The following is a 24,050-nucleotide window of genomic DNA, read 5'->3' as shown; positions in this document are numbered from 1 at the left end:
GGACATACAGGTTTCTTTTTATTTGCATCATCCTTATTTTAGACTTAATGGGCTTGAAAAGCAGATCCGAATTTGCTTTTTTGAGGTCCTATTTCACTTGTACAGTAAGTTGAGCTGGTCCCTGCTGGCCTTTGGCTTCCTGGCTGTGTGTTCCTTCTGGTGTATTTACTTTTCTTACTTATAGGAGTGGGATGCTTGGGGTATAGGGGTATTGGGTGGGGTAGTGTTTTAATACCCAGGTTTTTTTTCTCCAAGTTGGATAAAAATACCTGAGTATTAATTTCTAAGTGGCTACTCCATATTTATTTAAAAAATGTGATTTTTTTTCACATGAAATTACTACGTTTACTTTTAGGTGCGGGATGCTTTGAGTATAGGAGTATTGGGTGGGGTAGTGTTTTAATACCCAGGTATTTTCTTTCCTATTTGGAAAAAAACCCTGAGTATTAATTTGTAAGTGGCTACTCCTTATTTATGACTATAACAAGAAGTGTATTTAACAAGAAATTTCTACGCTAACTTTTAGGAGCAGGATGCTTGGAGTATAGGGGTATTGGGTGGGGTAGTGTTTTAATACCCAGGTATTTTTTTCTTAGTTGGAAAATAAATCCCTGAGTATTATTTTGTAAGTGGCTACTCTATAATTATGTGAAAAACAAGAAGTATACTTTACATGAAATTTCTACAATAACTTTTAGGAGCGGGATGCTTGGGGTATAGGCGTATTGGGTGGGGTAGTTTTTTAATACCCAGGTTTTTTTTCATATTTGGAAAAAATACCTGAGTATTAATTTCTAAGTGGCTACTCCATATTTATTTGAAAAACAAGAAGTTTACTTTTCATGAAATTACTACGTTTACTTTTAGGAGCGGGATACTTGGGGTATAGGGGTATTGGGTGGGGTAGTGTTTTAATACCAAGGTATTTTTTTTCCTAGTTGGAAAAAAATACCAGAGTAAAAATTTTAATGTGGCAACTCCTTATTTATGACAAAATCAAGAAGTGTATTTTTTGGGGGGAAATCATTTACACTAACTTTTAGGAGCGGGATGCTTGGGATATAGGGGTATTGGGTCGGGTAGTGTTTTAATACCCAGGTATTTTTTTCATATTTGGAAAAATATACCAGAGTATTAAATTGTATGTGGCAACTTCTTATTTATGACAAAAACAAGTAGTGTATTTTACAAGAAATTTCTATACTAACTTTTAGGAGCGGGGTGCTTGGGGTATAGGGGTTTTGGGTGGGGTAGTGTTTTAATACTCAGGTATTTTCAAACCAAATTGGATAAAAGCTCTGAGTATTAATTTGTAAGTGGCTACTCTATAATTATGTGAAAATCTTGAAGTATACTTTACATGAAATTACTACGCTAAATTTTAGGTGCGGGATGCTTGGGATATAGGGGTATTGGGTGGGGTAGTGTTCCAATACTCATGTATTAAATCCAAATGTTTTAAAAATGTTGTACAATCAATTAACATTATAAGCAATGGATCAATGCAATTATTAATAACATCATGCACATTTTATATCTTTGCAAATCAAATATGTAATAGAATAAAAGATTAAATATTGAATTTAGTTAAAAAAATAAGAACATTTTTCAGTTAAAAAATGTATTTATTGAATAAATATAAAAAAATCAAAAAAGATCATTCAATTTTTAATAATGAACAACACATTTTTATTTTAAACAAAAACATTGGTAATTATTTTCTTAATATGATATATTAATCCTTTTAGAGTTTAGTTTAATCGTTATAAACGTCCATTTTAATTTGAAAAATACTTAATAGTCAATAATTGTTTCACATTTGATTCTGTAGTCTGTCGTTCCTCTCAGCATGCAAAGGCTTGAAGATGGGGTCCGGTTAGGTTTTGTTCTTTTTTTTTTTTCACAAAATATGAAAACATTTGAAAGGTACATTTACTGTAAGGAAAGTTCTGTACGGTAATTTCAAATTCTGTGGTGAGTATCCTTTTAGATTTTAATGAACTACACTTTGATCCCCATGCAGGTTGCCATAATATACACACTTTGGGACAATTATTTTCAGACTAATGAACTTTGAAACATTCTTTTATTCATACCTAACCTAACTTTGTTAATTTAAAAAAAAAAGAAAATTAAATTAAAGTGTTTCAAATTAAATATAATGATCCAAAATTGTTGTGCCGTCAAAATATGTGCTAGTTGGTAAGATAGCAAAAGTAATTTTTAATTGAAATTTGGGTCATTTTTCGATAAATGTCAATTTTAACTTTTGGGTGATGTGTAAAACAGGCAATCAATTCACGTGTTAGAAATGTAGAATATATGCAATACTTTCAAGGTAGTCAGACGTGCCCATTAAAGGAAATTGTTGGAGTTTTGATTGAAGTTTTTCAGTCATCTCTCGGCTACGTCGTGTCACTCGAGGATTTAGCATACCTGAAAGTGACTGAGCCATCCTCATTTCTTGAAAACTTTGTTCTTTTTTTAAAATTTCCAAGAAATGATAAAAGTTTGGATGACTCCTACCTATGGATTTATTAAATGAGTTATGCCATCCTTCGATGGAATTGTTCGTTTTTGCTCCTCCCTCTAAGTAAGTTAAGTAGCAGTTCCACCACTCAATGGGGAACCTTGGCTTCCTCCTGCTACCTGACCTGCTAAGATTGCCAATCCAGGTTCCCTCAAAATAATTTAAAAGAGGTGCCAATTTCTCTTCATTTGCTATATAATAATCTGATTGTTCAATTGCAGTGTAGAAATCATCTACAAAATCTGGAGGAACAAAACACAAAGCTGTTAGTTTTTTAAGCTCATATTGCAGTTTGCTGTCTGACACATAATCTTCGGCTAAGGATGTTTTCTGTATTTTTCTCCAATATGCCTGGGAAAAGTGAAAAAAACAACCTTGAATTTGGGTGTCTGGATACAGTTTACAAATAGTATTAATCATTTGTATCTCAAAATCAATTATTACTTTCCGAGGACTTTTGTTGAGAGTTTTGGTTTTTATAACTGATAAAAACTCAGAGTAAGTGGAAGATTGTCTGTCAGGCAGCAAACCAAATACTAAGGGTATAGTTGTGTGGTTAATATTGCCATGAATAGTATAAATTTGGGTAAATGGATGGGGGGTAGATTTAAATGTGCCATCCATCATCCAAATTTCTGTATTTTCAAGAGTGGCCAAATTACGTGTTGTAGAAAAGATTAGAAGACGTTTTTCAGGATTAACATTATCATATAAAAGGAAAGATTCATTAGTAAAAGTCACAGTTAGTTCTTGGGGGATGTTAATGTCGGAGAAAGTTTGTGGTCTAATTGCATGTGGAATGATTGCCTGTTTTGTTCTTTGAATCATGCGCCTTAAATTGGGGATTGTGGGCATATTACTGGCAACATGCATGGGGATGTTTTGTGCTACTTCCCGTAAAACTGAGCCACAGGGTTCATTCGAGGTGGATGCCAAAAATTTTATCTGCTGTAGATTTTCCCTTACTTCAATCTCCATTGCAGAGGCAGAGTGGTTATGCTCTGTGGACCTCTCCACTATGTCTCCCAGAGTAACCGCTCTGCCTTTGCAATGTGATGAGAAATATTCTACGCACCTCCAATGACTCCTGGGCTCAGTTAAACGATCCTTACAGTAAATGTAGCCTCCAAATTTTAACAACCTGTTACCCCTCTTAGATTGAACGTAATTTGCTCGGCGACTTGAATTATCTGTTGAAGATCCTGTAAATAGAAGAAGATGAAAAATGAGTTTTCATTTTTTAAAAACTACTTGTGTTTTTCTGTACAGAAGATTAATGGAATCTAAATAGAATTACAAACATCATGATTTTTTCTGTTTCAGAATAGATGCAAGATTTAGTTTAAACAAATTAATAAAAACTGGATTCAGACACTTTAGCACAACTGTTTCCACCCATATCCTTAACCACACATGTATTATAACGCATGGGTGGTTACAACTAATAGCCTTTATCACGCAAACATTTACTACAAGATATGTAAGGGAGGTTGGGGGGGGTCCCCCCCCCCCCCCCCCCCCCCAACCCAAAAAAAGCCTTTGTTGTGATGTGAAAGAAATCAGCACGGTAAGTGGAAATGAAAAGACACTTCCATTTCCTCGTTATGATGTGTAATGGGGGAATTGGGTATTTATTAAAAAACAGAGAGCTGGTGAGGGGGAACCACAGGTATTTGGAACATTATCTTTGAGGACATAGGTCAGCCCCCGCTGTGGGGTGTTTACTGTTCAACTACCCAAAAATGTTTTACCTGTTTTCTCCGACCCTACAGTGGCAGGGATCGGAATTATCCCTTATCCAAAAAATGCCTTTATCATGCCTGGGTTTTCAATGAAAACCATTGTAAAGATTTGGTTTTAAAGGTATTTTTGTGGTAACAGTTAAGCATGGAAATGGAATATGCGTTGTAACTCATGCGTGGTAAAATTTAACAAGCATTGGAAATGCAATAGGTCTCGCAGTAGTAAAGTTTGAGCTATAGGTGTTATTTATTTTTTTGTTTTTTATTTATGTGTTGTTTTTTCTAAATAGCTAAATTAATAGCTTTCTTCTTTACAAAGCCAATAGTTATAATTTTTGTAAATGTGACACCTCTTAGCATTTGTAAAGCAACATGTTTTGTATTAACGGGACTTATATGTGACTTATATGTATTGATATAAAAAAAATCAATGGCTTTAAAAAACAATTAATAATTAATACGTAAATAAAATGGATTTTATTTTATATTGCCAATAGCTTAAAGTTTATTAAATATATTTAGTGAAGATGCTGTGGTTGCGCTGGGTGAGGGTGAGGGTGAGTGAGGGTGAGGGTGAGTGAGGGGTTGAGGGTGAGTGAGGGTGAGGGGTTGAGGGTGAGTGAGGGTGAGGGGTTGAGGGTGAGTGAGGGTGGGTGAGGGGTTGAGGGTGAGTGAGGGTGGGTGAGGGGTTGAGGGTGAGTGAGGGTGAGAAATATCCCATTTTTATTTTTTTAGAAACATTGGTTTAAGGATAGTTTGCGTGCTAACATGAATACTGGACAAAGGCGAATGAGGTGCAAGATGAATGAGCTTCTATAGTTGCAGAATCTAAAATGACGAGTCGTAATGACATCTTCAGCCGTAAGTATTGTGAAGCGAGATGTCTCAGCGAGTTAAACACTTGACTCAGTCTTCCACCCTTCAGGTGTCGCTGCAAAGACTACCTACCATTAAATAGGGGAAGTAACAGATAAGGAGTGGTTACACATGGCTGAAGTGCAATATATATCGCTATATTAAAGAGGTCAGTCACTGTTACATCTTAGAGGTGGCCACAACAGAACTAGCCAAATTGGTAACAAACTGTTGTAAAATGTTTGAAAATAAAAATCAAGAGCCTGCCTGGTTGCACTTAAGGACCTGGAGTGATAGTTAACAAACCCTGCATTTTTCGTTACTAAGGTGAACTTCATGCTCAAGGGCACGACTTACCTCTGGCATGCAAAGGACATAACAGGTTTTAACAGATGCAGGATAGAATGCCCTTTCAATATTACTATAACCTAGAATTAATCTTTGGGGAACAAAGGCAGATCAGAAATGTCAGAAGAGTTTTACAAGCGGTGGGGCTGGTGCAGCAAGGGAGTGTACGCATGTATATTTAATTGGTCAGTGGTCTGACAAAAACTAGCTCTATACAGGAAGAAGTTAACCTTTGGACTAGATCTTTACTACGCGAATAAAACAATACTTGTTACCCAACATTTAAAAACTGCAGTTATACAAATGAACTCCTCTCCCATTAACTTGTTTGCATAAAGTATACTCTGCCATTGAGAATACGGAGAAGGAGGCTGCACTGACAGAAGCGAACCCCCAAAAGCATATCACTCGTGTCGGAAGAGATACAATAACAGAGACAGTCTGGTCTGGACTTTAAGCACCACAGCGAAGGCTTCCACAGAATGTCACCCCGTCCTTACCAGACAGCGAAAGAGCACTTCTAGCCAGAGGAAACATGACTGCAAAGAGACACCGGCAGCACTTCCCACTATAGTACCCTTGAAGGGAGTGAAAAACAAAATGGCCACTATCCTTAACCGGAACTTCCGGCAGCAGCGGAAAAGAGGCTGCAGTGAAACGCACCGGCTCCCGCCTTCCAATCTGGCGGCTCTGTTGGAAGCACGGAGAGACCGGTGTTTTCCAGAACTAGTTTGGCGAGAAAGAGGTTTTTTTGTCGAATTAATTTGGAACTGTGAAGTAAGTATTTGTTATTTTGTAAAGGAGATTAATTACCCATCTGTCTTTTGGGCAGTGGTTCTACTAATTTAAGTGGCGCCACTCAAGTTTAACTACGTTCTAAGTTGAGCAGAATTGTTTTTCAAACATAGAGGCAACATAGAGGCAATCGGATGCCTTAGATGGGGTACAAAATATACAGGAGTTCGAAGTGAACTGTTGGAAGTAACTCAGACTAACATTTTTCTCGCCGCCATACATTTTGAGAACACCGGGTCTTTAAGAGTAACAGCAAGATACGCGTGTTCTCGGACACATGTATTCTGGGAAATGTAGTTTCTGGGACGCTCGACCTTTAGTTGTACATTGTAAACAAAGGCTTTATCAGATTTCACACTTAAAATTAGCCATGTTGTATATACATTGTGTTGTAGGCGCCGAAACTGTGAAACGCGCATAAAGACAAACCAAAAGTGGAAGGCAAACAAGATTTTTTTTTCGCTCAGTAAATAATAGTTCGGCTGAGAAGTGAAAGATGTTCGATAACGCGATTGGCGTTCATCTACCAACAAGGAGGAGGCAGCGAGTCAAAACGGAGGGCATTGCTGTGGGGAGGGGGGAGGAGAAATGCGACGCGACATGGCAGGCAGGGGAGGGGGCGGAGCGGGGGTGTGGGAGGGGTGCGGGAACAGACGGCGAGGGTTAACATGAGTAAATACATCCGTCAGTGCCCCAGTGGGCTGAGTAAACCAACATCAGAACTCACCAGTGGCTGGCGAGGCCTCTTCATCTATTATTTATAAGGAACTACTGACCCGCCACCAACCCAACCAACACCCTCAGAAGTGAGCACAATTCACGTGCAAATTCCAGTTGGCCAGTTGCAAATGGTTCCTTCTGGTCTAGAGGTGGTATGCGGATTGGGGGTCATCCAATCACCTGCTTTGGTCCCCCCCCCCCCCCCCCCCCCCCCCCCAAAAAAAAAGCTTGCAAATCAGAAAAGGGGTTTGGGGGGATTTCCCCCCCCCAAATAAAAGGCATGAGTTGAGACAAGATGCATAGTAACATCATACATCAAATTATAATGTGATACACTATTGACAGTTTTAATATCTGATTAAAATAGTTAATTTATAGATTAGTTTTTTCAGAAATGTTTTTGATTGTACCTGAGGCTTGCATTTCTTTGTTCTTCTGTGGTGAAGTTTCGTTTGCAGTAGTATTGCTGTATGTGTTGCTTTCTTTTGTATTCTCTTTTCCAGTCTGTTTGGTTTTCCAGGTCAATGTTGAAGACGTAGCTGCAATTACATGTATCAATAATAGGATTAGAATAGTTAACAAAAAATTATTGGTTAATCTGCAAATTTAAAATTGATTTTTTTAAGTTTGTTTATCTGTTTCATTATTTTCTAATATTACTATAAAAATCCTTAATTTAAAAAAAAGGAGTAAGCTGGTTGTTTTAGTAGAGGTTTATTTAAAAAGATAAGGTAAATTAAAAGGTTGTTTCATTTGTACCTGAATATTGGATGTTTTGTTCTTTCGTGCAAAAGATGTGGAAAGCTGTTCTTCCTTTTTCTAGTTTATGGTTGGATGTAAATGGTTCTCTTTGCGATTTCTGGTTAGAAAAACAAAGATACAGCATTTTTTTAACAATTATTATTTAGACATTTTACACTTCTCTGTTGTATCTTTCTTAGTAAACTTATTAGATGTTGACAAAGATCTTCTCTGAGGTAAGTTCCTAGCGGAGTAAGAATATTAAATCTAGCTCAAGTACACCGTCCAACACCTATCCTCAGGTAAGTATCCGGTAGAGTATGAATAGTAAATCTGCCCCATTCACCTACATACTCCTTCCCAGTGGTAAGTAACCGTCGGGGTTAGAATAGTAAATCTGGCGCAAACATGCTAACAAACACCATTACAACTACTATGAGGTAAGTACCCAGAGGAGTAAGAATAGTAAATCAGGCCCCCAAACAGTGACCAACACCTTCCCTGCGGTATGTAACGAGCGGTGTATGGATTGTTAATCTGGCTCTCCAACACTAACCAGCATCTTCTTTAATTTAAGTATCCTGCGGAGTTTGATTACTAATACTTGACCCCTTGACTCAGCCTAACATTTTCACTGGTGTAAGTTTTCAATATAGTAAAAATTTAAAAACGTGCTTTCAGAAAACAGAGTTAGATTGTTGAACCTGTATTGGTTTTAAAAATGCAAATGACAAATTAAAAGGTTCTTTCATTTATACCTGAAATTTGGTTGTATTAATGCAACTGATGTTATAAGTTGTTCTTCCTTTTTCCAGTTTATGTATTGACGGTAATGGAGATTTCTGTTTTAATAAACAAAGACATAGTATATTTTACAATTTAGAAATATTACATTTATTTGTTGTAACATATTTTGAAAATGTAATATGTATTAACAAACACATTCAATAAAGTAATTATTCAGCATAATACGAATAGATAATCTGGCTCACATACATTTTCCATCACCTTTTCTGAGGTAAGTCCATGGTGGTTTAAGACTACTTAATCTGGTCCACGTACTCTGTCCAACATCTACCCAAATGAAAGCACCCATCTGTCTAAAAATAGTAAAACTTGTCCCCAGTTAATACCCAATATCCTCCCTGAGGCATGTTTGAAGCAGAGTAAGAATTGGAAAAAGTGCTCTCAGAAAACAGAGTTTCTTCATTGCACCAGTATAAGTTTTAACCCTTTCGATGCTGATGACTAGCTCAGCTTGTCATCACCCACGGGTGTCGTGTGCTGATGACGAGCTGAGCTCGTCATGGTGCCACTAAAATGGCATTTTCCAGCACAGGGGGGGGGGGAACGGCCAGCAGCCATGTGGTTAAAATTAGATAAAGCAAATTTATAGGTTAAATTATTTGTACCTGAAGATTGGTTGTATTTTTCTTTCATGCAACTGATCTCTTAAGATGTTCTTCCTTTTACCAGATTTTTGATTGTCGCAAATGGTTCTTTATCTGATTTCTTGTTAGAAAAATAAAGACATAGCATATTTTAAAATTGTAAATTCGAAATAGTACATTTCTTTGTTGTAAGTACCAACTAAGAATAGCACTAAGAATAGAAAATCTGGCACCAAGACACTGACCAACACACCTATTCTGAGGTAAGTACCCAAAGAAGGAAGATTTGTAATTCATGAATACAGACTCTGATCAAAACCTGCCCTCTGGTAAGTACCTGGCGGAGTAAGAATACTAAGGGGGCTCATTAGGATTGCGGATTTACCTATGTTACCCCCCTGTATTTGTATGCAGAAATTGGCAGGCACCGCACGGTGCTTGCCGCTTTCTGCATACAAATGCAATGTATGCCTTTTTACCATTGCGGCGGGTGCAGCTAGAAGCTGCACCCACCGTAATGGTAAAAGTAGAGGATGTGTCCGCCGGTCCGGAGCATGCGGAAAATCCTCTGCTGACCCACCAAAGACCCACCGCCACATTAGGATGGAAAAGCTCTAATATGGTGGCGGTGTTTCTCAGACACCGCCAGCCACATTAGAATGTGTTTTTTAAAATGCTTTTCCGCTGCAGCTTTTCCGCCGTGGCAAAGCATGTGGAACTTCACTGAGAGGACCCATTGCGGGCCTCCTGGGTGAAGGGGGGGAGTGTGGGGGGTGCACATGGGGGGTACCTATGGTACCCCCCTGTATTTGTATGCAGAAATTGGCAGGCACCGCACGGTGCTTGCCGCTTTCTGCATACAAATGCAATGTATGCATTTATACCATTGTGGCGTGTGCAGCTTAAAGCTGCACTTGCTGCAATGGTAAAAATAGAGGATGTGTCCGTTAGGGTGGCGGTCACATCCTAATTTCACAGGAGGTAACTCCGCAAGCCATGCAGAGTTTTCCTCCTACTCAGGGGTCACGATCCGTGGAAAAGCATGTGAAACTTCACTGAGAGGACCTGTTGCGGGCCTCCTGGGTGAAGTGGGGGGGGGGTGCACATGAGGGGTACCTATGGTACCCCCCTGTATTTGTATGCAGAAATCGGCAGGCATCGCACGGTGCTTGCCGCTTTCTGCATACAAATGAAATGTATGCATTTTTACCATTGCGGCGGGTGCAGCTAGAAGCCGCACCCGCCGTAATGGTAAAAGTAGAGGATGTGTCCCCCGGCCCGGAGCATGCGGAAAATCCTCTGCTGACCCACCAAAGACCCACCGCCATATTAGGATGGCTAGTGGGTCCTGGTTTCAGTCCGCTGCTTTTCTGCCGCGGTTGGCTTACAACCGCGGCGGAAAAGCTCTAATATGGTGGCGGTGTTTCTCAGACACCGCCAGCCACATTAGAATGTGTTTTTTAAAATGCTTTTCCGCTGCAGCTTTTCTGCCGTGGAAAAGCATGTGGAACTTCACTGAGAGGACCCGTTGCGGGCCTCCTGGGTGAAGGGGGGGGGGGGGTGCACATGGGGGGGTACCTATGGTACCCCCCTGTATTTGTATGCAGAAATTGGCAGGCACCGCACGGTGCTTGCCGCTTTCTGCATACAAATGCAATGTATGCATTTTTACCATTGTGGCGGGTGCAGCTTAAAGCTGCACCCGCCGCAGCTTAAAGCTGCACCCGCCGCAATAGTAAAAATAGAGGATGTGTCCGTAAGGGTGGCGGTCACATCCTAATTTCACAGGAGGAAACTCCGCAGGCCATGCAGAGTTTTCCTCCTACTCGGGGGTCGCGATCCGTGGAAAAGCATGTGAAACTTCACTGAGGGGGACTCGCTGCGGGCCTCCTGGGTGAAGTGGGGGGGGGGGGGGGTGCACATGGGGGGTACCATAGGTACCCCCCTGTATTTGTATGCAGAAATCGGCAGGCACCGCACGGTGCTTGCCGCTTTCTGTATACAAATGCAATGTATGCATTTTTACCATTGCGGCGGGTGCAGCTAGAAGCCGCACCCTCTGTAATGGTAAAAGTAGAGGATGTGTCCGCCAGGGATGGGGTCACATTCTAATTTCACTGGAGGGTACTCCGCAAGCCATGCGAAGGTTCCCTCCTACTCATGGGTCGCAGACGGACGCAAGTCCGTCAGCTTTCCTAATGGGCCCCTAAATCTAGCTCCCAAACCTTGTACAACACCTACCCTGTGGTAAGTACACAGCGGTGTAAGATTAGTAAATCTGTCTGCAAAACAATGACCATCATATTTTCAGAGCTAAGTACCAGTCTGATTACGACTGAAATATTTTGCAAATAGACAATGGCCAAACATCTTTCCTGCTGAAAATTAGTTCATACCTTACTTTAAAAAAAAAAAAACTGCTTCTCTATCCGTTTCAGTATAAAGTAAAACTATTATATATTTTAAATTTCTTAACCCATACATTTTTATATTCAGTGGAAATTTAACAAAAAGACTGAATTTTAAAAACAAGCATTATAATATCAAAATATTTACTAGGTACTTTATTTATGAACTTTGCTCTCTAATATTCAAATTAATAATAATGTATTCGTTGCTTTTCAATTCGAGTTAATTCTAGTCGTATTTTAACTTCCATAGACATTTTGTTTGTTAAAACTGTTTGGCATACATTGCTTTTTCCAAACATGGTTTGTGTGACATTTTGACAAAATTAATCTAAAAAAAAGGCAATACATATTTTCTTTACCTTTCCGATATTTTTTTTAGTTGGAAGCAATTGTCACTCTCCTCAGAAAAGTTTTCCTATGATAAAATTAAAATACATTTAGTAAAATCTTTTACCGGGTTAACTATTCCTTTATAATATTTAATGTGTGTTAAAACGTGTACTTACTTTGGTCAGTAGATGGCAGTTACGGACTAAAATTGAGCCTTCTTTCTCCAGTTGCTCATAACAGTGTTTACTCTCTAGTTAGCGGCGAACCACTGATAAGAAAATGGTGGACAGCTCTTTATATATGTAAATTGAGTGATAACTGTAATTTAAAGTAAAATATGTGTATAAATCAGCTTAAAAAACGGGTTCATATGGTGACTAAAAGCGTATTTTAAAATGTATATTTATTATGAACAATTGACCTTCTTCGTCGAATTTTTCATCCATCTTGCTTGGGGACACGTTTTTGAAGGGTCAGTGAAAGTGACAAAAGACAAACGCTGTCACTACGCAACATATTTTTTTTAACCTATTAGTCTCATTGTGTTTATTTTAGTGTCATTTGTGCTTGATTAACGTTGGGTGCTTCATTACGTTATATGCGTGGTAAAATCCTTCGTTGTAAATTTCAACTCTTGCGTAGTAAAATTCACGTAGTATTGCCATGTGTTGTACTTGTTTGCGTGCTATAATCATATATTCGCCTTTAGTGCCTTACCTTACATATCGAAATGCTGAGTGTGGCCGACGTGCACATTTGTATGTGAAATATCTGCCAAAAAGCAGCCTGATTATTTCAAAATGCAAGGGCATCATTTACGCCCAATGAAAAGCTCACTCCGAAGCATGTGAGTGGTACGTGGACAATCTTTTCCCAGACCATTTCTCTCTTCTGCTTCTCCTTCTCCTTACAAGCTTCCAGAGAAGTGTATTCACTGTGCTGGTATAAATAACCTTTCTACCTACACTGGGTTGGTCTCTTTCATCATAAACTGTTGAAGATAGTTCAGCGGCTGGGGAGGTAGTGCTGTAGTCGTGTAGTAGTCACCATAAAATGCGAACAGAATTCCGAAGCATTTGAAGCAGTTAATCTGCCAAGTCCGGTTCTTTGGTTCGTTTTTGTCCTGAGAGGGTAGCCTGGGCAAAGCATGCCCAGTGAATTGCATTTTCTTGAATTACTTTAGTGTCCACCCCAGCTCAGATTGTTGGGAATGTGAAATGCCATGTGCCTATAGATGCTTTAATGAACCATTCGCAATTCTTCAAATGATAACTTCCTGACCAATACATATTTTATTGTACTTGAGTGAGACACAAATAGTGGGTGCACTATATTGAACTCACCCCTGCCATTTATCTGCTCATTCATGTTTAAAGTCTTCTGTTTGATTCGCCTGGCTTCTTGGATCCGTGGTCCATACTACCAGAGAGGATTCTTTTCGGATATAAACCACCACAAGTTTGACTTCTAATTGTGTTGCCTTTGTACAACACATTTAGAAAAATATATCTCCAGCACTGGGTCATTGGCGTACCAGGGATGAAAGATGCTGAACGATGCTGAACCAGAGTACTATTATCATCAAACACAAGTCGTTTTAAAGTCAAGGAGCTTGTTGAACTATGTTATTGCAAAAATCTTAGCGCAAGACGGTATGTTTGCAAAGTTAAATCTGTACTTTTGTGTTGGCCTGTTGCTGTAGGTGCTGTACCCAAAGCAATTATTGGCATACGTGCCTGTGTTCTAATTAAAGCTTGTTAATGTAACAGAACACTACTTCCTCTTGTGGCTCTTCCTATGCTCTTTTCTGTTCGTGACAATTTTTCCTTTCATCTCACCACTCCCTCATTTCTGAATTCACCTCAAGGCTTAGAGAAGGTGTGATGTATCTAATTTACCATAGGGTCACTGGTAGGGTTGCCAAGATGGCTTGGGACATGGCACTTAGAGGTGACTGCGAGGATTGCTCCTGTTCGTTGAGATTTGGTTTGCTATTACCCTGGTCGTCTTGCAGATTTTCTTTACCATTTGTTGATCGTGGACATGCATTGTTGCCTCCTTTCAAAAATGCCAAAAACAAAACAATTGGTGCTAAAACTGTTTGGCAACAGTTTTTTAACTAATGGGATACTGTAGATTTTGGAAGCAAATCAATAAACTGTGAAGACTGTAAATGAGCATTGAGCAGAAATATCTACTGGATAAGTATTTCTTAAAACTCCATGCTGATTTTGTTTGCATTTCTTCTAGTATGGAACATACACATCAGTAGTTTGGCCTAATCTAGCATAAAGCTGCAGGATTGTCGAGTGTCTCAATTTACTGGTCATTACACATATTGTAAACTTCTAGCTCCTGTGAGACTCAGCTAGCACTTCTCTGTCGTGGTTCATGTTTTTTCTGATTGAATATTTAGTTCTGATGATCACAATCAATTTTCATTTCATAAGTACAAAACGAAAACCTTGAGTTAAACCCCTAGATTTATAAAACAAGCATTTGCAATGCAATACGTCTCGCATTTACGTGAGTTTGAGCTATTCGCATTGTAAATTACAATGTTTTTTATTTATGTTTTGGTTTTTTAACCTCATAGATGCTCGTAAACATCCCTCCCCAGTGCTGCGCTGTCCATTGGAACTAGTGCTGAATGGACATCCAATGGTCGTGCGCAGCACTGGGGAGGTAGTGCTGCCGTCGGCCAACGCCCCGACGCAGCACTTAAGGGGTTAAACAAATAAAAGACATTGTTATTTGCAATGCTAGTAGCTTAAACTCTTGCAAATGCGAGACCTATTGCATTGCAAATGCTTGTTTATGCTTCTGAACCTGTCGGTGAGAGGGGTTGACCAATGGAACCCGACAGCCAGACCCAATCTAGAGTTACAGGGGGGGCTATTGAGAGGGGTATTTAATACAGTCGATGTCTACACACAGACACAGTGGTTATCTTTAAACCCTGTACACGAGGGTCCTGCAATTCTACAGATCCATGTCAGATGGCCACACAGTAACGCCACTGTCCAGGAGGGTAAATCCAACATTCTGCCGAGGTCAGGGAGCTCAGGGATGTTTCCGTATGCACTGTAAGCCTTCAAAAGTTACAGAGCATGCATTCACACAAACTTAAAGACATACTGATGGTCTGTGCGAAACGTCTCGGACATGTTGTTGAGCAATAAAACAGTACTAGATAATTCCATGGGAATATGAACTATATTTACTGGCAGAGAAAGCACATGATCTCGCACAGTTTGACATGTCTGTGATTTCTTCACCCTTGCTTCCCACATACCTGTCCTCTCGCCATATCTATCACATGCGTGAACTTCGAGCAGTTCCGAAGGTCCTGCCCCAACACTTTCTGTTCTGAGGCTCGGAGTTTTAGAATAGGATAGGATAAACATTTATATAGCGCTACTACCACTCCAAGGAGCATCTTGGCGCTTTGACTCGTGCAGCTGCAAGATGGTCACAGCTCTCCTTTACTCAGCTAGGGAGGAGGTTCACACTAGGACTTTGCATACTGAGTTCGCAAGGCTATAGATCCATGTTTTAAGGGATTTCCTAAACTTCTGTTCGGGAGTGATCGTGCGAAGTTGGTAAGGCAGTTTGTTCCATGCCTTTGCACCTATTACCGCCTGGGATTTTCCTCCCTTTGTCGCCAATCAGAATTTCGGGACTATCCTCAAATTGGCTGTAGCGGATTTTAGTTCCCGCATGGGATAGTATCGCTTGAAGTTTTTGCAAAGATACAATGGGCCTTGCCCATGGAAGGCCCTATAGGCAATCGTCAGGACTTTAAACAAGATACGCTTCTGAATTGGGAGCCAATGAAGGGTATTGTGCGCAGCAGAGGCTGAACATTTCCGTGGCCATCTAAGTACTAATCTTGCCGCCGCATGTTGGACCATCTGCAGTCTGTGCAGGGCCGATTTATTTGCCCCTGCATACAGACTATTGCAGTAGTCCAGTCTAGATGTAATTAGTGCTACTGCAACTGTGCGCCTGGCTGCTATGGGAAGGTAATCAAAAAATGTCCTAAGACCCTTTATAATATTGAAGTAGGTACCAGCTACTTCCTTTGCTTGCTGTTTAAACATGAGTGTCTCATCACATTTAATCCCCAAGTTTTGTGCTGCCATGATGGTATTAGGCGGGGGTTCAGCATCCTCTGGCCAGCACGTCTGGTGGGAAAAAAAGTTGTTTAATCCGAACGGCAAGATTTCCGTTTTAGCGGGAGTTACATTTAAGATGGTTATTTGTCATCCATGTAAAGTTCGTCGTCAAATATTCCTTCAGGGTCTGTTTGGCATTTGCCAAATCCTCATCCAGGACTAGGACTAGCTGTATGTCATCAGTGTAGGCTATTGTGCTGATGTTGAAAGAGGAGATCAGTTCAATCACGGGGACCATATAAAGATTGAAAAGAGTCAGGCTTAGACTCGAGACTGTGGTACCCCTGACCTCAATACCTTCTCTTCTGAGCAAAACTATCCCAGCGTAGTTACCTGGTGTCTGTGTGTCATAAAGTTTTAAAACCATTTTAACACAGTGCCCGCTATACCCGCACTGGATAGACGATGTAACAGGATAGCATAGGACACCGTGTCAAACGCTGCAGATAGATCTAGTAGGATCAGGATTGCCTTCTTTCCCTGATCCAATGCAGCTCGTATGGTCTCTGTTGTAAACAGAGCAGACTCTGTGGAATGGTGGGCTCTAAAACCAGCTTGGTTGGAATGCAAAATGTTTTTCTCCTCCAGGAAAGCCGTGAGCTGTTCATTAGCACAGGGTTCAGTCAGTTCAGATAAGGCTGGAAGGAGGGAAATAGGTCGTAGGTTAGATAGGACCGTGGGGTCCTGTAATGCTTTTTTCTGTAGCGGTCTGACAGCTGCCACTTTCCAGTGTGTAGGGATCTCCCCCGTTTAGAAAGATGAATTAATGATGTAGTTTATTACAGCATTGACCTCCTCTTGTATAGTTCTTAATAACACTGGAGGACAAGGGTCAAACGGGGATCCTGACTTGATGATATGGCCTGGAGGGAGTCCTCCAGAGCAATCGGGGCAAAGGTCTTCCAGCAAGTCGAGTGGGAGTCAGTAATGTGAGTAATATCCATTAACTCTGGATCATCCAACTTAATCTGAGACAAATCTTTTGTGATATTGTATATTTTCTGTTCAAAGAAATCCGCTATCTCATCACATAGTGTCTGGGACGCCGGTATTTCCAGAGATATTATTTTGGGATTCCTGAAGTCACTGACTATTTTAAAAATTTCTTTCTGGTTACTATTAGTGGCTTCTATCCTATTTGTATAATAGGTCGCTTTAGCCCGTTTAATTGACACGTGGTAGGACTGTGCCTAGATGCTGCTCACACCAGGGGCCATATTGAACACAGTGCTGGGTGGGGGGTCTGCGTGCGTGCCCCCAGGTCACTGCTGTACAACACAAGGGACTTCCAGTAATTAAGGGGCCGTGCCGCCGCTGTCTTTCACGCCCCCTCATTACTTCTCTCCTGGCGCTCTCAAACATAAAATTAGTGAGAGGGTCTGGAGCCACCCACCCAGCGAGAAGAGCGAAAATAGAGGGGGAGCTCCGAGCTGTGCACGAGAAACGGGAGACATGTGCATGCTTGGACTCGTCCCACGGGCACGCAACGTGGGCGGGTGGTGGGATGGACACGTGAGCTGATGAATGAATGGATGAATGGCGGGTGCATGCTTTGATAGATGAGTGGCGGGAAGGATGAGCCGATGGATGAGTGGGTGGATGAGTAGGTGGGCAGCTAGAGGGAGGGACGAGGGAGCAAATGGATGGTGGCGCATGCTTTGATAGGTGAGTGGCTGGCTGGCTGGCTGGGATAGCGGGTGGAGGAATGGACAAGTAGGCAGATGAGTGGGTGAATGAGAGATTGGTAGGTGCATGTGTGAATAGATGAGTGGGTGGATTAGTGACTGGGTGTTCTGATGGGTTGCATGAGTGGTTGCATTTGATTAATCTCCCTCGAGTGCATCAAAGCAGCCATGTTGTGAGGCAGCTCGTTTGTTTAAAGACCCGATTCAGCAGCGTGACGTCAGCTGTCAGACCTCTTGCCCCCTCAGTGCTGTCTCTATCCTTACACACCCTAGAGCCACGGACCTACAGCAGGGGTGTGCCACATTTGCAAAGGAAGACTCGATTGATGCCACATTTTTAGTACAACCACCTACTAAACAAGTCAAACCAATAAAAAAAGCCAACAGCACGAGAACCAGGTTACCTTCCAGAGATTCTTTTAACAGGGTCACAAACTGCTGGAATTCCATCTCCTCCATGGCACCTAAAACATCTCCCGCATTCAACGTTTTCCGTTTCCCTTTCAAAGCGTAATTGTTTGCACTAAAGTTGTGGAGACAAGTAATAATAACAAGGGACGCCCAGCACAGGTTTAGCCGAAGCGAAAGCGCGCAACCTCACAGGAAAACACACGCAGTCCTTACGCTCTGCACATGCACACGCAACTTTGCCTAGGGCATGGAGCGCGCCGCAGTGTCCGGGGTTCCCGTGAGCTGAGGGAGCCCCGCGTTTGCGGAGCCCAAAGCACAAAGAGCCCGGTGAGTTGTATATGCTAATGGCCTTTTCCAGTATAGCAGTGCTACTTTCAGCAATGGAGGTATGGATGGTGGAATCTTGCTTTTCGGTAGCAGGAACGTGTGCAGAATTTCCCTGCCCTATTCACCCTGGGACATTTCCATTTCCTGTATATTGCGTCCTGCAATCCAGTTTGCCAACCACTTTAGCTGACTTGCATAACAATATGCTTTAAAATCCGGAGCTTCCAGTCCCCCATGTTTGGTGGTTAGCTGTAGTTTAGACAATCCTATTCTCCGTTGACCTACGCTCCAGATCAGTTCTATCAACAATGTATCTAGTGTCTTCAACACCTGCATTGGGATCATAAGCGGTAAGTTTGTAAAATAATAAATAAACCGTGGGAGCATCTCCAGTTTGGCAAGGGTTATCCTGCTAGCTACTGATAAGGGAAGGGATGTCCAGAATTTTATTTGAGTTCTGAGTAAATTTATGGCACAAGTTATATTACCATCTATTAAATCCACAGGCTCTCTATAAATATTGATACCATGGTATTTGAAAGTAGTTGGCGTTAGCAGGAATGACCATTGACCAAATAGTATTGGGACTTATATTTCCTGCTCTGAAAATGAGAATGCAAAGGATTTTGCTTCATTTATGGAAAGCCCTGATAATGATTGAAAAGTTTAAAATATTGCAGGAAGTGGCATGTGGCTACTTATAAGATTTTGGAAATATAGTATTAGGTCATCTGCATAAGCGGATATAATATGTGTCATTTTCAACCCTAATGCCTTGTTGTTCCGCTAGTGTACAGATATTTGCAAGTAATGGCTTAAGATCTAGTATAAATATATGGGGTGAGAGTGGGCAGCCTTGTCTCGTGCCCTGTGCCACAGCATATTGTTGTGAGATGTGTTGTCCTTTGCGAGCTCTTGCAGTAGGGTTAGTGTACAGGAGAAAAATAAATTTTGTAAAAGCGTCCGGAATTTCAAATTTCTGTATAGTTCGGAACATGTAGTCCATTGTAAAGAATCAAAAGCTTGGAGTAAGTCCAGTGAGATGCAGCCCTGAGTGTTAGTATGCGATTTTGACCGTGACATAAGGTGGTGTAATCTACGAATGTTGTGAGCCGTATTCCTGCCTGGTACGAACCCACATTGGTCCGTGTGTATCAAACGTGGTATGTGGTGTTGAATTCTGTTAGCCAATAATTTACTTAAAATCTTGTTGTCAGTATTCAGTAAAGATAGGGGTCTGTAACCGGATATATCTTTCCTATCTCTGCCTGGTTTGGGCAAGGATACCACTAACGCTTGAAGTGTAGTTTGGGGTAGAGAGACAGTTTACAGTGACACCTGTTACATCTTTTGTAAATGCAGGACCAATAATGTCATATATGTTGTATAAAACTCAACCGGTAGCCCATCTGACCCCGGGGTTTTGTTTCTAGGCAAAGCCTTCATGGCTGCTCTGATCTCTATTTCTGTTACTGGATTTTCTAATTCCTTCTGATGTTTTGCTATTAACTGTGGGATGTGTAGTCCCTCAATAAAGGACTCAAGCTGATCAGTGTCTGGTGGGGCTGTATATAGTGTCTCGTAATATGTTTTAAATGCCGTATTAATGTCTAGTTGTGTATTGACGGTTATGCCATTGTGGTTTATGATTTCAAGGATTGGAGAAGTCTGCGGGGAGTTGCGTATGATTCTAGCCATCAGTAGACCCGCTTTATCTGCCGCCCCGTGATTTTTTTGAGTGTTTGATTTTGTTGTCCATGTGAGGCTATGGGAGACCCTTGTCGATCTTGGGGTGGACCATGCCTTAATCGTTTCTATGAGAGAGCTTCAGCCAGTGTTAGATATGGGATGAAGGGGCAATGCACCTCAGGATTTCCTGTCAGAAGAGGGGTGCGCCAGGGCTGCCTGCTGGCCCCCTTTCTTTTTAACCTATATATAAATGGTATGGCTGAGGCACTTCTAAAGGGGGGCTCAGATTTTCCGCAAGTTGGCGGGAGAGGAATTCCTGCTCTCCTCTACGCCCACGACGTGGTCATCATAGCGCGCACAAGCAATGGCCTACAAAAAGCCCTGACCAGTTTTAGCACTTTTATGGGTGATCTTGGATTAAAAATAAACCTCTAAGACTTTCACAATGAATTGTGTATCTGGGTCTCGAAGCACTACTGGACGAGACATCTTTCTGGAGGGAAGTAGGATAGCTAACAGAAGGACCTCTTCATATCTTGGTGTCCTCTTTAGCTACAACGATACTTAAGTCAAGCAATCGCCCAGAAAAAACTGTCCTTTAAAAGATCCACTAGTGCTTTGACCACTTTTACTAAAAGATTAGGGAGGAAACCACCCAGGGAGCTTCTACATATATATATAAGGCTCTGTGTGTATCGGCTGCGGTATATGGGGCTGCGGTTTGGGGCATCTCTAATCCGACTTCCCTGCAAACAGTAGAAAATATCTTTCTTCGCTTTATTCTTGGTGTTCCACCTGGTACGTCCTTGTTGGGTCTTTCATATATTATGGATCTTATTAAACTCGAGCCCTTACTCCTTTGGCGCAGGATTTGGTCTAGTAAACAGACCGAATTAAATCGTGATATCCTGTACGATTGCATGAAGCTAGATGGAGCATTGAAAATTCCTTGGCTTAAGTACATATTCCAGTTTACCAAAGATCTTGGTCATCCTGAGTATTATTGAAAACCGAACTCAATGACCCAAATGTCAAGGAAATCCTTGAAGAAAGATTGTTTGGATATATTGGGAGTTTTGAGATTAGCTGTTGAAGCCCCAAAACCCACAGTCCTCTACCATTAGTTAAGGCTTACAACTTTCGATATGGAACCTTACTTATATTTTGTCTCTAAAGATCATGACAGAATGTTGTTAATGAGAATCCGATTAGGAATAGTCCACAGAATTTTGACTAACCCTCTTATGAATGACTGGTCAAGAGAACTCCCTCAGTGTATGTGTGATTTGACATCAGAACAGTCTACCATTCACTTATTCTTTTTTTGTAAATTTTTTAATGAATTAAGGAAATTCTGGATACTTCCTATTTTAAGCTCCTTGGGCCTGAGACAATGTCGTCCAGCGCTCATTCGATTGCAATATTTAGAGAATGAACTTGGGGCTTGGAGTGTTTCCAGCTTCTTGAAGAAAGCTGTGAGGCTGAGGAAAAGTATGTGCTTTGATCCTTGATGGGCTTTTTCCCCTTTTAAACCTGTTTTGTATAAAAAAAATTAAATGTAGAGTTTTATAATTCTCTTGAGATCTGTATTTTTATATATTGTGATTTGTCTTTTGTATAGATCCTGATGCTTGCTTTTATGATTATTTCTATATGATCGAATAAAGCTTGATTTGAGTTGAGTTAAGTTCAGTGTATAAATTATAGTCTAACACACTTAGGTCTTCTAATAGGTCTGATATGAGCTTCCTGCAATACATCTCTCTGTGCATAACCCGATGCAGCCTGCTGTTCCAGCTCACCTAATTTGTTCTAAACTCTTTTAAGGCATTTAAGCACTACAGAGCGTTTCCCCACCTGTGTGCTGATAGCAACCCCGTGCATCACTGTTTTAAAAGCATCCCATTCTGTTTGTCACGTGCTGGCTGTGTTTGCAGTCTCGATAAAGTAATTGGCAATCGCTGTTGATAGGGTATCCTGAAACACTGGGTCTTCCAGTAATATAGGTTGCAATTTCCATGTTGGAATGTGTACGGGTACCATGCCCCATTTCATAGTAGCCTCCACTGGGTTGTCATCTGAAAATGTTTTTCCTAGATATGTAGTGTCTGTTACATTTGCTACTAGAGGTAATGAACAAAAAATCCTGTCTATGCGGGTATGCAATACAGGAGGTGATGAGTAGGAGAATTCTCTACTAATCTAATGTTTCATTCGCAATATATCACACTAGAGCCTCTGCCTGTTTCTTGCAACTTGTATTGTGCAGTGGCGGGTGTGACCTGTCCAGTGTCCAGTGGAGAAGTGTGGCTCAGTGGTTAGAGGCAGCAGACCCGGAAGCTGGGATCGACCGTGGACCAGGGTTCGATTCTTCGCCTCAGCGGGTCTCGGGCTCAAAATTCCACGGCCTCGACAATTCTCGCTCCGGTGCCTACTCGACTCACGGGGTCTCACTCTGCAACTCTGGGCAATAGCTTGCTTAATCTCCACGACGGCCCCTCGCGGCGGGATGCCTGGCTTTCACCCTGTGGACACCCTGCCGGGGCCTCTCACAGGGGAATACCAGGATGGGTTCCCTAAGCAAGCGCCAGGATGCCCTTTGGGTGACAGGTTGCGCTATATAAATACACCTACATTTACATTTACATTTACATTTTACATCAAGCACCGCATTAAAGTCACCCCTATGGCCCATGGGTAAGTGTCTCATCCCGCTAGTGCCGTGTATAACAAATCCAGGAATTTATCCTGTTCCGAGTTTGGGGCGTAAATGCTTCCCAACATTATATGTTTCCCATTTAGTGTTCCCAACAACGGCTTATACCTGCCATTCACATCTACTCTTTGTTTCAGTATCGCAAACGGGGTGCCATTCCTTATCCATATTGCTGCTCCTCTAGGGAATGCAGAGTTGGATGTATAGAACAACTGTTCCCTCCACTTTTTTTGCATTTTTATAGCCTCTGCATTCGTAAGGTGAGTTTCTTGCAACAAGGCAATATGTACTTTTCTGCGGTTTCGTTGAGCAAGGATTCTGTGTTTGTGTATGTAACCCAACCCTCTTACATTCCAAGACGTGAATGTGTATGTATTAGGTTGAGCCATTTGATTCTGTACTATGTTTTGTGTTGTGTCTCGAAATCCCTGCCTGCAATTGGAATAGATGTGCAACTGTGTTAGAGTGCTTGTTAATGCTCCCCAATACAACTCCCAATACTAGGTTCCCCCGTAAAACATTAGGGTCCCAAACTTTTAACAAAAGTATAACAACATTTCCAAGAGAGATATAACACAGTGCAGTCGCCACTGGGGGTGGTAACTGCCACGTTCCTACTACACATCTATATATGTGCTACAGTTCTAGTCAATAAGTTCCAACCGATACCCCATCTTATCCTAAATGTAGGGGGCATTCAGTTATTGTGTCACTGGTAAAAACAAATCATACTCATCTAACATATCGCAACATCGTCATTGGAGGATCACAACCATTAGTTTCATAAGTTGTCCGCAGTCTGTGGAGTCCCCACTGGGAACAGCCTCAGACTACTTTCAGAGTCCGAGTGTGCATCAGGGTCATTGGACGAATCTACCACCTCCACTCCAGAGGACGCGTCTTGTGACATTAATGCCGCCGCAGTCTGCAAAGCGTCTTTTTGGCTGGCTGCAATTTGATCCATTGTAGGACTATTTTTGTGTACACCTTTTGCTCTTTGATGCCCGTCCAAGGTTTGCTCTTTTGATGCAGTTGGGGAAGCTGCCGTTGGCTGGCTGGTATAGAGTTTTGTGAGGAGGTGGGCGTTAGTGTTCTTTCTGCCCACTCCAGTGCTTCATCAGGCTTGTCGAAAAAGAGAACTTTTTGTCTATATTTGATTTTCAGTCGAGCCGGGAACAACA

The 24,050-nt window shown here is 41.4% G+C and overlaps 2 protein-coding genes across 4 annotated transcripts in view; one reads left to right on the top strand and one right to left on the bottom strand.

Moving 5' to 3' along the window:
- Nucleotides 1-24,050, top strand: part of HOOK3 (hook microtubule tethering protein 3) — a 1,217,139-nt gene that overhangs the window by 88,355 nt on the left and 1,104,734 nt on the right. The window lies entirely within an intron of this gene.
- LOC147727893 (uncharacterized) lies at nucleotides 1,502-9,246 on the bottom strand. Its single transcript, XM_086963197.1, has 5 exons — nucleotides 9,144-9,246; nucleotides 8,490-8,573; nucleotides 7,750-7,849; nucleotides 7,401-7,529; nucleotides 1,502-3,732 (listed from the first exon to the last, which is right to left on the bottom strand). Exons 4-5 carry the CDS (start codon nucleotides 7,411-7,413, stop codon nucleotides 2,306-2,308), a joined length of 1,440 nt encoding a protein of 479 aa, XP_086819323.1. The 5' UTR covers nucleotides 7,414-7,529; nucleotides 7,750-7,849; nucleotides 8,490-8,573; nucleotides 9,144-9,246; the 3' UTR covers nucleotides 1,502-2,305.

Source organism: Lissotriton vulgaris, chromosome 3_1 (genome assembly GCF_964263255.1).
Source record: "Lissotriton vulgaris chromosome 3_1, aLisVul1.2, whole genome shotgun sequence".
NCBI classification, from domain to species: Eukaryota; Metazoa; Chordata; class Amphibia; order Caudata; family Salamandridae; genus Lissotriton; species Lissotriton vulgaris.
This window is presented reverse-complemented; position numbering and strand designations above follow the sequence as displayed.